This window comes from Sorex fumeus, unplaced genomic scaffold, assembly GCF_029834395.1.
Source record: "Sorex fumeus unplaced genomic scaffold, SorFum_2.1 ptg000054l, whole genome shotgun sequence".
Lineage (NCBI taxonomy): Eukaryota > Metazoa > Chordata > Mammalia > Eulipotyphla > Soricidae > Sorex > Sorex fumeus.
The window spans coordinates 28,290,773-28,303,902 of record NW_026606111.1 but is presented as its reverse complement, the minus strand read 5'-3'; the positions used below and the strand labels follow the sequence as shown (position 1 = coordinate 28,303,902).

At 43.3% G+C, this 13,130-nt stretch overlaps 2 protein-coding genes across 6 annotated transcripts in view; one reads left to right on the top strand and one right to left on the bottom strand.

The window, feature by feature from the left end:
* Positions 1 to 9,137, bottom strand: part of CDC40 (cell division cycle 40) — a 48,374-nt gene extending 39,237 nt beyond the window's left edge. The window contains exon 1 of the mRNA XM_056125257.1: positions 8,859 to 9,137. Within this exon, the coding sequence (XP_055981232.1) occupies positions 8,859 to 9,047 (189 nt within the window). The 5' untranslated portion in view covers positions 9,048 to 9,137. The remainder of the gene's footprint in view (positions 1 to 8,858) is intronic.
* A 327-nt stretch (positions 9,138 to 9,464) lies between these two features.
* The window catches only part of WASF1 (WASP family member 1), a 62,939-nt gene continuing 59,273 nt past the window's right edge, over positions 9,465 to 13,130 (top strand). Inside the window, exon 1 of one of the 5 annotated variants that reach the window (XM_056125192.1) lies at positions 9,465 to 9,595. The gene's annotated coding sequence lies outside the window, so the exon portion shown is untranslated. The other 4 variants (XM_056125194.1, XM_056125190.1, XM_056125193.1 and 1 more) reach the window with 4 other exon arrangements.

Below are 13,130 nucleotides of genomic sequence, written 5' to 3'. Positions count from 1 at the left end.
GCAAACACGTAACAAGAAACCCTTGCCAGAGCAATTTTAATAATGAAACGGAATATGAAAAAGATTCAAGGGGCAGAGGTACAACAGAATTTGGAAAAAAGTCCAACCTTATAATTTCGGGTAAAATAATATTTGATACAATAATTTTCAGTCTTTCAAGATATTTGGTGGTGAGGAAGAAGAGAGAGAGGGCGTTGGAAGGATTTTCAGGGTAAAACTTAGGTATTTTTTTCCCTCCTTCCTCAAGACCAAGTCACAGATTTAGTCAGTCACAGGAAAAGAAAGGAAAGGAGTAAGGAGAAACATATAAAAGGGAGAATCATAGAGACTAAGATCTTGGAATAAGTGGGAGGGAATAAAAGGCAAGACACAAGGGCAGACTAGTCTCTGACGAGGTGACTGAGACCCGGCTGACCTTGCTTCGTTGTATGCTCAGGCATCCTCATAAAGCAAGTAACTTCAGATTAATTTACTCATTTAACAAATACCATGTGCCCATTATGCCAAATGCTAATCGAGGCCCCCAGAACTACACAATGATCTCTGTCCCTGTGGAATCCTTGGGAGACATCAACAGAACCACTAATTAAAAGAAAGTTTTCACTTTGGTAGAAGAGGGTAAGTGTTATGTACCACACTGGTGTCAGAAGCAGGGCAGATACGTTATTACATATAATCCTACCAACAAGCACTCCTGTGAGGTAAGCATAAGCATTTTTAAGTCACTTACTCCAAGGCATTAAGAGAATAAATGAGAGGGGAAGAAGTTAGAGTAATGGCAATGAGCCATGAGAGAGATATCCAATGAGCAACACACGGAAATAATTACTAGCAGAACAGCAGTCCAGGTCTTAGCTGCAAGTAATGAAATCCTCTTAGACTGATGAAACAGTATAAAAGCTTTTTGGTTTCTCCTAACATTACTAAGTTGGTGGGAAATAGGTAGAAGAGTGAATCTACTGACTGCATCACAATCGAAGGGAAGTCAATAGTCATCATTATGAACACCACTGCTCTTGCTATGGATGGTGATAACACCACTGTCGAAGACTAGATAAATGTTAATTCCTGCTACCTCTGAAAAAAAAGGAAGTATTTCCTTTCCTTGCTGCATCAGGGATGTGGCTCAGCATTCAATTTCTAGCCTGGTGAATATCTGGGTTTAATCCCTGAAATGGCGGGTTTGTGTTTCTCTCTGTGTGTGTGTGTGTGTGTGCGCGCGCGCATGTGCACACACAGAATCTTAGTTTGATGTACTTTTGATTTTTTTGTTTTGCTTTTTGCATCATACCTGCCGTTGCACAGGGGTTACTCCTGGCTTTATACTCAGGAATTACCCCTAGCAGTGCTCAGGGGACCATATGGGCATATGAGATGCTGGGAATCGAACCCGGGTTGGCCGCGTGCAAGGCAAATGCCCTACCCGCTGTACTATCGCTCCAGCCCTTTGATGTACTTTTTTCACTTTTCTTCCATCTGTTTGGCAAGTAAGATTATATATTTTTCTTCCATTTGTCCAGTAGTGTTGAATCACTGAAGATATTTCTAGATCTATTTTATGGAATCAGGTCATATAGCAAGGTCTTTAATCCATCTTGAGTTGACTTGTACAAGGTGTAAGAAAGGTGTCTGAGTTCATTTCTCAAAGGCAACCATTAAGTTTTCTCAGCACCATTTGTTAAATAGGTTTCCCTTGCTCCACTTCAGACTCTGCTACTTTGTCAAATATACTTGAGATTTTCATACTTTGGTCCATATACTTGAGAATTTGTCTCTGGGCTCTCAATTCTATTCCACTGGACTCTCAATTCTATTCCATTGGTTTGAGAGTTTTCATTTCTATAACAAACCATAATGCTTCATTTATTATAGCCTTATAGTATAAAGTTGGGAAAAGAGAAGCATCCCATCTTTTTCCCTACAATAGCTATGGCTATTCAAAGGGTATTTAAAAAAAACTGGGGGTGGGGGGCAGGGCACACATGGCTGTGCTTGGGGCTTCTAGTTCTGATGTCAGGATTCATTTCTAGCACTGTTCAGGGGGATGGTATGGGTACCTGGGATCAAACCTGAACCAAATGCTGACAAGGCAAGCACTATATGCTGTGCTCTCTCTCTGCCCTGGTTGGGGCGGGGAAGGGGGGGAGAGGGGTGACTACTCCATATAAATTTCAACAGCATATGGTCTGTGTACTTAAAGAATGTCATGGATATTCTTACAGTCTCTTAGTAGTCAGTGACTTAGTTTTTTGCATTTACATCTTTCACCTCTTTTGTTAAGCTGATTCCCAGGTACTTGAATTTTTTTTTGGTAGGTGAAATTGTAAATGGGATTTTTTTTTTCCAAATTCCCTCTTCTATTTCACTGTCTGCATAGAGAATTGTCAAGGCATTCTGCATGTTGATTTGTAGCTTGTTTCTTTACTGTGTGAGTTTATTATTTCCAAAGCCTTTTTGGGTAGTCTTTAGGGTCTTCCAACAACAGTATCATGTCATCTGCAAATAGTTGATAGTCTGACTTCTTTTCCAATCTGATGCCCTGTAATAGCTCCTTGCTTTCTTTCTTTTCTTTTTTTTTGGTGGGGGGGGGGGGAGGACACACACCTGATGGTGCTCAGGGGTTACTCCTGGTTCGGTGCTCAGGGAACCATATGGAATAGCAGGGATTGAACCCAGGTCAGCTGCTTACAATGTGCAGCACACAACTACTAGAAAGTGTGACCCAGGTGTGTGACCCCAGTTACACAACAGCAAAAAAAAGGGGAGAGCGATGGAATTAAAAAAAAATTAAAAAGATGGAATCACTCATCTTGTGAGGCTTATCTACCTGTAAGAATACAGGATAATGGTGTCAGGAGGTGATATAAATAACTCCGTGGTATTCTAAGGCAGTGTTTGTCAACCCATTCACACTGCCTCCTGTCCCTTATAGTGGTTCGTGAACCGGTAATGAGAACAAGGTGGTAGAGCAGTGGTTCCCAATCCTTCTACACCAGCAGACCAACACTGGTCTGCAATGGAACAGTGGAGAAGACAACTATTCGAAGGTTCTTTCACTGTTAAATGGTAACTGGAAGCATTCAGATGTTCCATTTCTAGGTAATCTCCACTTCAGAACAGAAATTGGGGGAATGAACTATCAAGAATTGTTTAAAACAAAATTTTAGACTGTCAAAATAGTGGACACGAGACTGAATACAGTGTGGATGGTACCAAACTTCAGGTAGATGGTGTGGTGTGGTGCAGCCTGAACATTCATCAGGTATGACGTTGAATTCCAGAAACTCACATAGTATTCAAAACCAATGGTTCCTCGATTAAAGCAAAACCAAACCAAACCTGAGAGCATGAAGTACAGAAAAAGAAGAAATACCTAAAAACAAAAACAATCCCGAAAACCTCAGACTTGCTGCATGCGTTCGATTGTTTAAGACTATGTTCAAAACATCTGGGGCTGGAGCAATAGCCCAGCAGGTGAGGCGTTTGCCAACCCGGGTTCAATTCCCAGCATCCCATATAGCACCACCAGGAGTGATTCCTGGGTGCATGAGGCAGGAATGACCCCAGTGCATCGCTGGGTGTGACCCAAAAAGTAAAACAAACAAAAAAAGACTATGTTCGAAATATCACTATGCTATGATGGTCATAACTCAAAAGTTCTGTTAAGTTACAGTTATAACATTCTTATTGTTCAATTTAAAATTTTTTTATTTGAAATCCATAGGATATTGAAAAAATACAATTTGAGTTTTCAAATATGTAAATTGTACAGTTAGGTTTTGGGGACATAGATGCACTGGGTGATAAATGGGACAATGTGATTTAAAATTTGTAGAGATGTATTTTAGGTCATAGTTCAAGAGTTTGTAAACTACAGTTTCAGGTCAAATTCGGCTCACAGTCTGTTTTTTTTACCTACAAACTAATAATAGTATTTACATTTAAAAAGAGCTGTTAAAAAAAAAGCAATAGAGAAAAGTTACAAACACTGTGTCTAGTAAAAACATGTGATTCTTCAGCACTCAAAAAGAGAGATAACAAAAGGGAATGCCCTGCCACAGAGGTCAGGTGGGATGGGGGGGTGGGGGGTGGGAGGGATACTGGGACTGGTGGTGGTAGAGAATGGGCACTGGTGTAGGGATGGGTATTCGATCATTGTATAACTGAAACCCAAGCACAAAAATTTGTAAGTCTACAACTGTACTGCATGCTCTTTCACTAATAAAAATTTAAGGAAAAAAAAAAAGTGTGATTCTTAGCCAGTTTTGCCAGAGCTTGGTCTAAATATGGTCAGCTTCCCCGACCCCTAGTTTTTACAGAAACATATTTCAAAAGATGGAAGGGGTGAGAAGTCAGAAGCATCTGTTCAGAGAGAACACAGGCTTCTGGAGTGGAAACAGAAAAACAGAAAAAGACAAGCAAGCGGGATACCTAATCAAGGAAGAACACAGGTTTGAGAGCAAGCGTATGGTCATTTTTTTTTTAAATATTGTTAGTGCTTAAAAATAATATTCTAAAAAAATTCACATTATATTATTTGTGTCTGTTGATATAATTTACAAATTTTATGTATCATTGGTATTTATTTAACTACTGAGAGCTTTATTAAACTCTTTATTTGTGATGGTAGATTAGTCAATTTCTCCTTTTAGTTCCAGTAATTCTGCTTAATTTGAGTTTATATTAGGTATATATAAATTTTATTTTACTAAAGTAATTCACAATATTTGATTATTCAATATCTGAACACCAATCCCACTACCATATATTAAAATTGTTACATACTTCTTGGCAAAATGAACCTCATATCACTATAAAGTGACTCCTTTTCTCCATTTAGGAATCTTAAAAAAATTTGTGTGGAGGACAGGATTGGGTTATAATCAGCTGTGATCAGGGATCACTCCTGGTGGTGCTTAGGGGACTTTAAAACCCCATACTCTCTCTCTCTGGCTCTCAGTTTTTCCTTTCTTCCCTTCAAATTTGTCAAACTTAGTTATTTTCAATGCTGTGGGTGGGGAAGGCTTGGAACGCTCCCTGCAATGGTCAGTGCAGCATGCATGCCTGCCATTCTTTGGCCTGAGAGTGCTAGGGTCACCAGGGCTGTGCCTGGCCATGTAGCCAAACTCAGGGTCTGACACGTGCTAGGCCTGTGCTCTACCACTATGAGCTATCTCCTGGCTCCCAGTTTAAAAAAACTGTCATTTTTTGGGGCTGGAGCATTAGCATGGCTGACCCGGGTTGAATTCCCAGCATCCCATCTGGTCACCTGTGCACAGCCAGGACTGATTCCTGAGTGCAGAGCTAGGTGTAAACCGAGTATCGCTGGCTGTAACACAAAAAGCAAAACAAACAAACAACAACAAAAAAAACTGTCATTTTTGCAGCTCAATTACTAGGTAAATTGTTAAGATCACTTAGAAAATTACTTAAATAGGAAAATAACACTACTTATTAATAGAACGGCACAAAAAATATTTTCCTAGAAATCTACAGACCAAAAACTATATTAATAAATGGACATTGAAAACTCTGGAAGGAGTAAAATCCTAAGAAAATCTGAAACAAATGATTTAACACTGTTGCCAAATTTTCTATTATTCATTGTAATTCCAAACAAAATCCCATCTGGGTGTTTGAAACTGCATATAAAATTATAGGAGCTGAACTAGCCAAGAGATTCTAAACAGCAGTAAAGTTTGCAGGGAAGCTCTAGTAAAGATCACATTATATTATTAAGAATATTCACACTACACACAAAATGTAATTCCTTGTGGTTTAGGTCTTAAATGTAAAAAACAGAAATAAAGTGCTTTCAAAAGAAAACGAAATATTTTTATGAGTTTGGGATAAAAGGGTTTTCAAAGAGAAGCCACAATTCATAATCTAATAATTTGATAGAACTTACAAAATACTGAGAATAAAAAGCCATAAACTGAAAAGGCAAGAAACACATGGGACAAAGGGCAGTATCCAAAATATGAAGATATATAAATTGAAAGAAGAAGATAGCACAAGTCATTTCAAAAAGAAAAATATACGAAGATGCTCAACCTCATCAGCATTTGGGAAAAATAGGTGAGGAACACTGCATAAGTTTATATTCTGCCCAAAATACTAGCTTTTAGATATAATACTAATTATGAGTTACAAATGAATATATTTGTACAGTTTACATCTCTTCTCTTGATCTTTCTTTTGCGGGGTTATTTTGTTCTTGGACTACACTCCACAGTGCTCCGGGGTTACTACTGGGTCTGCACACAGGAACCACTCGGAGGTAGGACTTGGGGCACCCTATATGGAACTGGATGTAACCCAGCTTGCCACGTGTGAGGAAAGTGACCTCTCTCTGTGATTTTTTGTTTTAGTTTTGCTGTTTGGTCACATTTGCACTTATGTGCAAAGTGATTCTTTTTGCATACAGTCACTTAAGTTCACAAACTAGTGATGAACAACCTCCCTCTCTCTCATAGAATCTTGATCACTGGGTCATCTAGCCCCAGGTCTGCTTCTAAAGAATCTATTGCTTTATATGCAACTTCTCCTGAGTTTTCTTGTAATTGCAGTGACTGAATTAAGTCAGACATTCCTTCACCTCTACCCTATTAATGCAAATTGATTCTCCATGCACAGGCTTTTTTGACTTTTATCTTTTCATTCTCCCACTAAACATATTTTCTTTAATCTTGTGTACTGGACACTAGAGACATTAAAACTGTAGGCACTGTAGCACTGTCCTCCCACTGTTCATCGATTTGCTCCAGCGGGTCCAGTAACACAGTGGGACTTGTTACTGTGTTTGGCATATCGAATACATCACGGGTAGCTTGCCAGCTTTTAGCTTGCTGGGCTCTCGAGAGGGGCGGAGGAATCTAACCTGGGCTGACCGGTAGGCTGCATGCAAGGCAAACCCCTTAACCGGAAAAAAAAAAAGTAACAATCTCTGTGCGCATGATTTAATTACAGTTCTGAGAAAGAAAAAAGCAAATTAACTGCAATGTAGCAAGTACTTAATAAAAATACGAAAAGGGGGTGGGCATACCTGTAAAGACAAAGAGAAGAGGAAATAAGATTGAAGGACAGCTCCTACGCCTGTATGTGTGTGCGCCTGTATGTGTGTGTGGGGGGAGGGGATCCCTGTTTCCAAAATGAGAAAAATTCTTAAACAGAAAATATTAGATGACTTTGCCAGGTAATCACTAAGTGCTAGAGGCAGGGTTTTAAATCCTTACAGCCGGAGCCAATCACCTAAGTCCTCAGAAGCACAGACTGAGGGTAAAGGCACTAGAGAGATGCCAACAGGTACAAAGGCAGTCCCCAGTACCATTAATATTGCAAGGTGGGTGGAAGAACCTGGGCTCAGAAGGCTGAAAATGGTCCTAGGGAAGCTAAAGGAAGAGAACTTTTGAAGAAGGAGCTGCTTAATAGAGTGACTTAAGCAATTCAAGTCAAAAGGCAGAAACTGCCAAGTGAGGAGTTGCTTCCGCTAAGGTGAAAGCCAGCCAGGCACTGAGCTGAGGAGAAATGGGATGAATTAAAAGTAGACGAAGACTTGCTGTACAAATGGGCGAATGGGTGTATGAGGAGTTTGTTATGAGAGAGAATTCTAAGCAGAGTTACAATCAAACACCCATTAGCAAAAAGTACAGTTCGTAAATAGTTCACTTAAAAGTTGTACAAGATATCCTACGTTAGGAAACTGGGCTTGAGAAATTCAAGGGAGCTTCTGGACATTACTTCCCTTCACCTCGGCTCTGTACTTCTGACCTCCTGTCGTACTCTCCTGAGTCTGAGCAACGCACGGAGCTGAGGTGCTCTCTTCCTTCGCTCCAGACACACCCACTTTTCTTCCTGTGACCAAACAAGACAGCTCTTCCCCATTCAAGGCTGCAACTGCTTTGCCTGGAAACACTTAGTTTCCACGAGGCTGGTATTTCTTAGCTCTTGAAGGCTGTTTTTTTCAGAGAGCACTTCCAAGATCAATTTATGGAAACCTTGTTCTCATCCACCTACCTGAGACTTTTGATTCTTCGTAGAACTCAATCAAATCTACCACCCACGTTTGTTTACCAGCTTTTGCTGCCTCTTCCGCTACAATGTATCCACCAGCAAGACAAACACATCCGGTACACCTCGGTCTTTGCATTTTTCAACCCTTAGGAAAGTTCCAGGCAAATAACATGTTTAAGCAATAAAAATATTAAATTACCTATGTAACTCCATTTCTCCCTCTTTCATCTTTCTCAGCTGGTATTATGCACTATGCAGTTCCTTAAATCCATGGTCTTTTTCTCCCCTATTCTGAATGTAGTGATGTATATAACCCAAACACTATGTGTACTTCTATTAGATACCAGGTTCTGAGTGGTAAAATTTGCTTGTTATAATTTCACCGTCTCAGTTTCTTAACCGAGGTAGGTGCTTCTAAAATTATCGCCATTACACAGATGAGGAAAAAGAGTAATTCACAAATTCACACGTTATTGAGCCGGGATCAGAATCTGCTTCTGACTCTAAAAACAAAACGAAGTCAGGCCACTTGCAAGTTTCAAGGAAGGCAGACTAGGAGATCCACATCTCGCTTTATTTCTGTTCCGAGATCACACCCAGCTGCAGCAGTACCCCAACCCAATCCATTTATACAAATTCCACTCTCCATCCTACTTGGTTGTCTATGGCGGGAGGCGGTGGAGGATTGTTCCGAACTTTCTATCCTGCCCCAGGAAGACGTCCACGAGGAGACACGGCGTTAGCGATTTAGCTCTCTGAGCCGAGGAAGAAGTAACCCACGTCTAGCAAGAGAATAGCAGAAGCCGACAATTTCCGCACCTCGTCCGATGTTTTCCAGCGCTTACCTTAACTGCCACCTCGGGAGCCGAGTCCACCGCCACCGCCAGGGAAGACTTGGCCGAGGGTGATTTGGTCAAGTGCATGAGGGAGTCGGCGGCTGGCAGCGGACATCGCTCGCCCTCACTGTCCGAGCCCGATTCGGACCCTGAACCCGAACCATAGGAAGCAGCCAGAGCTGCAATCGCAGCCGACATGATGGCAACAGATCCTAGGAGGAGAGACCAGGCCCGGGCGGAAGAAGTGGCTTTCAGGTCCTGACAGATTGCCAAAAAAAATAGACATTATTTGCTTACTAGAAAATCATTTTTAAAACTTTTCATAAATAAATTATTATTAGAATAAGCAGAACGGAAATTAGTATTGGGAGACACTGATCGAGAGAAAATAGGAAGACTTTTAATGGGATTTAACTTCCAGGACCCGGCTGGACTACAGGGAGCACTACGAGTCCCGAAATACCTTGAGAACGCGAGGGCCTGCAATCCCGGCGTGCACCGCGGCGGGAAATGGGAGAAGCACAATGGGAAGTGTAGTTTGAGGTTGGGGGGCGGGGCGTAGGGGGCGGGGCCTAAATGACCCCGCCCCCGAAGGGATGCTTCATTCAATTGGCTCTCCTCATCCCTCGTTCCAGGGCCAAGCACTGTTCTCTCCGTCCCCCTCCCCCCAAACGGAGGCTTGGACAATACCATATAGCCCCGGGAAACGGGGGGGGGAGACGAGCGAGATCAGCCTCCGCAGCGGGGTGAGTGTGGGTGGAGGCTGGGCTGGCCCCCGCGGCTGCACCTGGGCACTCAGGGGGCCGAGGAGCCGAGCGAGCATCTGAAGTTGTTGGTCGTGGACTGTCAGGGGAGAGCTTCTGGCACGGGGAGGACGGGACCTTAGGGGGCGAGAGTCCCGCGGTCCCCCCTGCTTCAGACGCGGGTCCCCGCTCCCGGTTGTGGAGCGTCGCGCGCGGGGAGGGGGCGGGTTGGGGGCGGCGGCGGCGGCGGCGGTTCGCGGTGTTGTTCGCTCGCGCGTCCAGCACTCGGTGGGTCCGGCGAGCGGTGGGCGCCGTTCCCCCCGCGGCCAGGTAGCATCGGCCGCAGGCCGGAGCGGGTTCCCCCCCGGGAGCCTGGCGCGCTGGACGCTCGAGGTGGAGTCTCGTGGAGCTGAGGGGGACCGGCGGCCGCCGCCGAAGCATGAAGCAGGGCTGAGGCAGGAGCCCCCCAAGATTTCTCGGTGAGCGCGAGTCTCTCAGGAATTGTGTTATTTTCCCCACCTTTTGGGGGGCGGGGAGGTGTTAGGGGGCCTGGGCGATGAACGTGCGGGGAGTGGAACTCTTCGGAGCCGGCCAGAACGGAGAGAAGAAGGGGCGTGTGGCGCTCTCGCCCGGCAAAGGTGACGGGGATGGGTGCGCCTCCCCCGCCGCCGCCACCCCCATCCGCGTCCCCATCCCCGTCCGCGGGGTTCCCGAGCCCCGGCGCCCACCCGCCTGCTGCTCCGAGAGAAGCCCGCGGCGACCGGTGGGGCGCGCCCCGAGGCGACTGTAGGCAGACCGACTGCGGGTCTCACCTGCGCTGCCGCCGGAGCCGAGCCGGGCGCCCGCGCCTCCCGCCCCGGGCTCTCGGGGAAGCTGCAACCCCCCCCTCCTCGGCCCCGGTGGCGGAGAAGCCCCCCGCTCGCGCGACGTGCGTGCGCCCGGCGTGTGTGTCTGGAGCCTCCCGGGAGAGCGAGTGCGGGAATCCCTCGCTTCGGTCGCCTGCCCGGGGAAGAAGAAGCGGGGCGGTCGCCCCCGGACGCCTGTTCCTATCGGGGCTGGGGGGCTGGGGGTGGGGAGGTGGGTCGGAGGGTGGGTGTGGGGGGAGGCGGCGGACGGAGGAGGATCGGGCAGAGTTAAGGACGCGCCGCCGAGGCCCCGAGGACGGCGGGACTCGCCCATTGTGCCACCCAGATAATTATTCAACTCTGCAGCATCCATTGCACCTTTCCCCCATGTTTCTGTTCCCCTGGCTGCAGCGTGCCCCCTAGCTTCGGCGCTCTGCCTGCCTTCTCTGCTGGCACTCGGCGGAGGCTGGAGCTGGAAATCATGAAAAGGAAAAAAAAAAGCCCGTCGGACCCGAGCATCCGCGCAACCTTTCCCATCGCCGATTAATGAACTAATCCCCAGCTAGGCTAGGCACTTGAATACAGACTCAGTCTAATCTTCTTGTCCTTGTCTCCCGAGGTGTGTGCTGGATTGTATTTTGAAACCGGAGCGGGGGGGGGGGGGGGGGTGGTGGTGTGGGTGGATGGGGGGAGCGATAGATGGACATATTCCGCGGTCTTTATTTCTCTCCGGTAATTGATGTCATTGATTCTTTAATCTGTGGCAGGCTCTTACATTTCATTGGTTTGGTGGATCACATTTTCATTCCTTTTCTAATTGCTGATAGCATTGTCCCATCATTGCAAAATGCAGCCTCCCGGGGTTCAGACACCCGGGGACAGTTGTTGTTCCCTTTGGCGCTAAGTTTTTTTTATTAGGAAAAACATTTTTTTTTTATGTCGAGTCTTTGAGTAAGGTGTTTGCTAGAAATTTTCCCAAGTTTGGAAGAAGAAAAGTTTTGTATTTTATTCAGCTACAGAAGGCTTGATTATTACCCTCATTTGAATGACTATTTTAAGATAGGGGTTTAACTTGCCGTCATGAGCGTACCCCAAATTCTATTTCTTATTTTCTGTGCGAGTTTATGTATTTATTTGTTACAGATTTTCCACTCATGTTTCTGACGTTTTTCCCAAGGGTGAATAGACTCCGGTTTTGTATGACCGGCTGCAAGATGAAACACTTTTTGAAAAGGAAATAGAATAGCGGTTGACGGTTTGATTATTAATGCTACAAACTTTACATCGTATCATTTAAGAAATAAATGATGCGTTGCTCCCACAAATAAGTCGTTTTGTTTTGTCTTCTTTCGTAACTCTTCCTTTCCAGCTTTTTCACCCAAAAGTTTTTACCATAACCCTCTTGATAAATTGGAATTGCATAGACATTGCAGAGACAGTTGTTTTAGGGTATTGCTATTGTTCATGGCATATGGAAGTGGTTCACATTCAGTGTAACTTGATGGTAACGCATCGGTCGCTTGGTTAGGCAATGACCGTGCAGTTTATAAGATGGACACTTTTGTGCCTTGCTTTCCTTATATGTAGCTAGAGATCAGACCCATTTATTCCACTAAATAGTACTGTCGTCTAAGTCTAGTAAAAATGTTTTCATGTTTAAAAATTTTTTTAAACTTTTTGGCTTATGAAAGATGAAAATATTTCAGTGTACTCTATAACATAAAATGTCATCAGGATTTTTTTCAAGGCATGTTAGAATGCTTAATTTATATTGAATTTTGCTTAAGAGACATATGGGTCTAAATTGAAGAATGTTTTGCATCTATCAAGAGTTTTTAATAATTTCAAACTAATAGCTATGATAGGTAATACTGTATATAGTAATAAATGACAAGTATAATTGAAATTGCAGAAAAGCTGTCTGAGTAAACAGGTAGAATATTTCCATTGTCTATTTTCATTGAAAAACTTGCAAATAATAATATAAAGGACTTATGATCATTTATAAGGTATAATCTGGAACTGCTTAATTATTCAGGTTTGTAGATAATCATATACCCAGACCATTATTACTGTTACATAATATACTTAATTACGTGTTTTGCTCTTTTTGGAATACTTTAGAATACCATTTCCAAGTGTTTCATTTTTATTATCACAGTAGTATACTGTAGCTTTTTATTTCCTTATTGAAGGATTACTCAGTTCATTTTTATAGTAGAAATTGCTATTAAAATATGTGATTACAACTTTTACTAAAACATTGCTTTCGGTTACTTTTGGAGAAACTGAATATAGATTATTAACCTATACAAATGTTAAGTTTTGTTTTCTTTTTCAGTTAATTTGATTATATTTTTAAATGTGCTCCTAAATGACCAGCCAGAGTTTAGTGTCATCATTATTGGATAAAAACAGTTAACTCAGGAATTTCCTAAGCACATAGAGAATAAAAACTGGCCTGATCTTTGTCCTAATTCCAAAGTTGCATGCATAGTGATAATATTGGGGGCTTTCCCATTTTTTACAAAACTATGTAGGATAGCCATTGGTTTTTAATGTATTAGACCATTTAAGAAATTGATCATACAAATTTTAATTTATGAAACACAATAGCTTTAGAGAGGAAAGTTTGTGGGGGGGCCGGCAATCTTTAAACTTCATTTGCCAGTTCAGATATACCTTTTCTATAT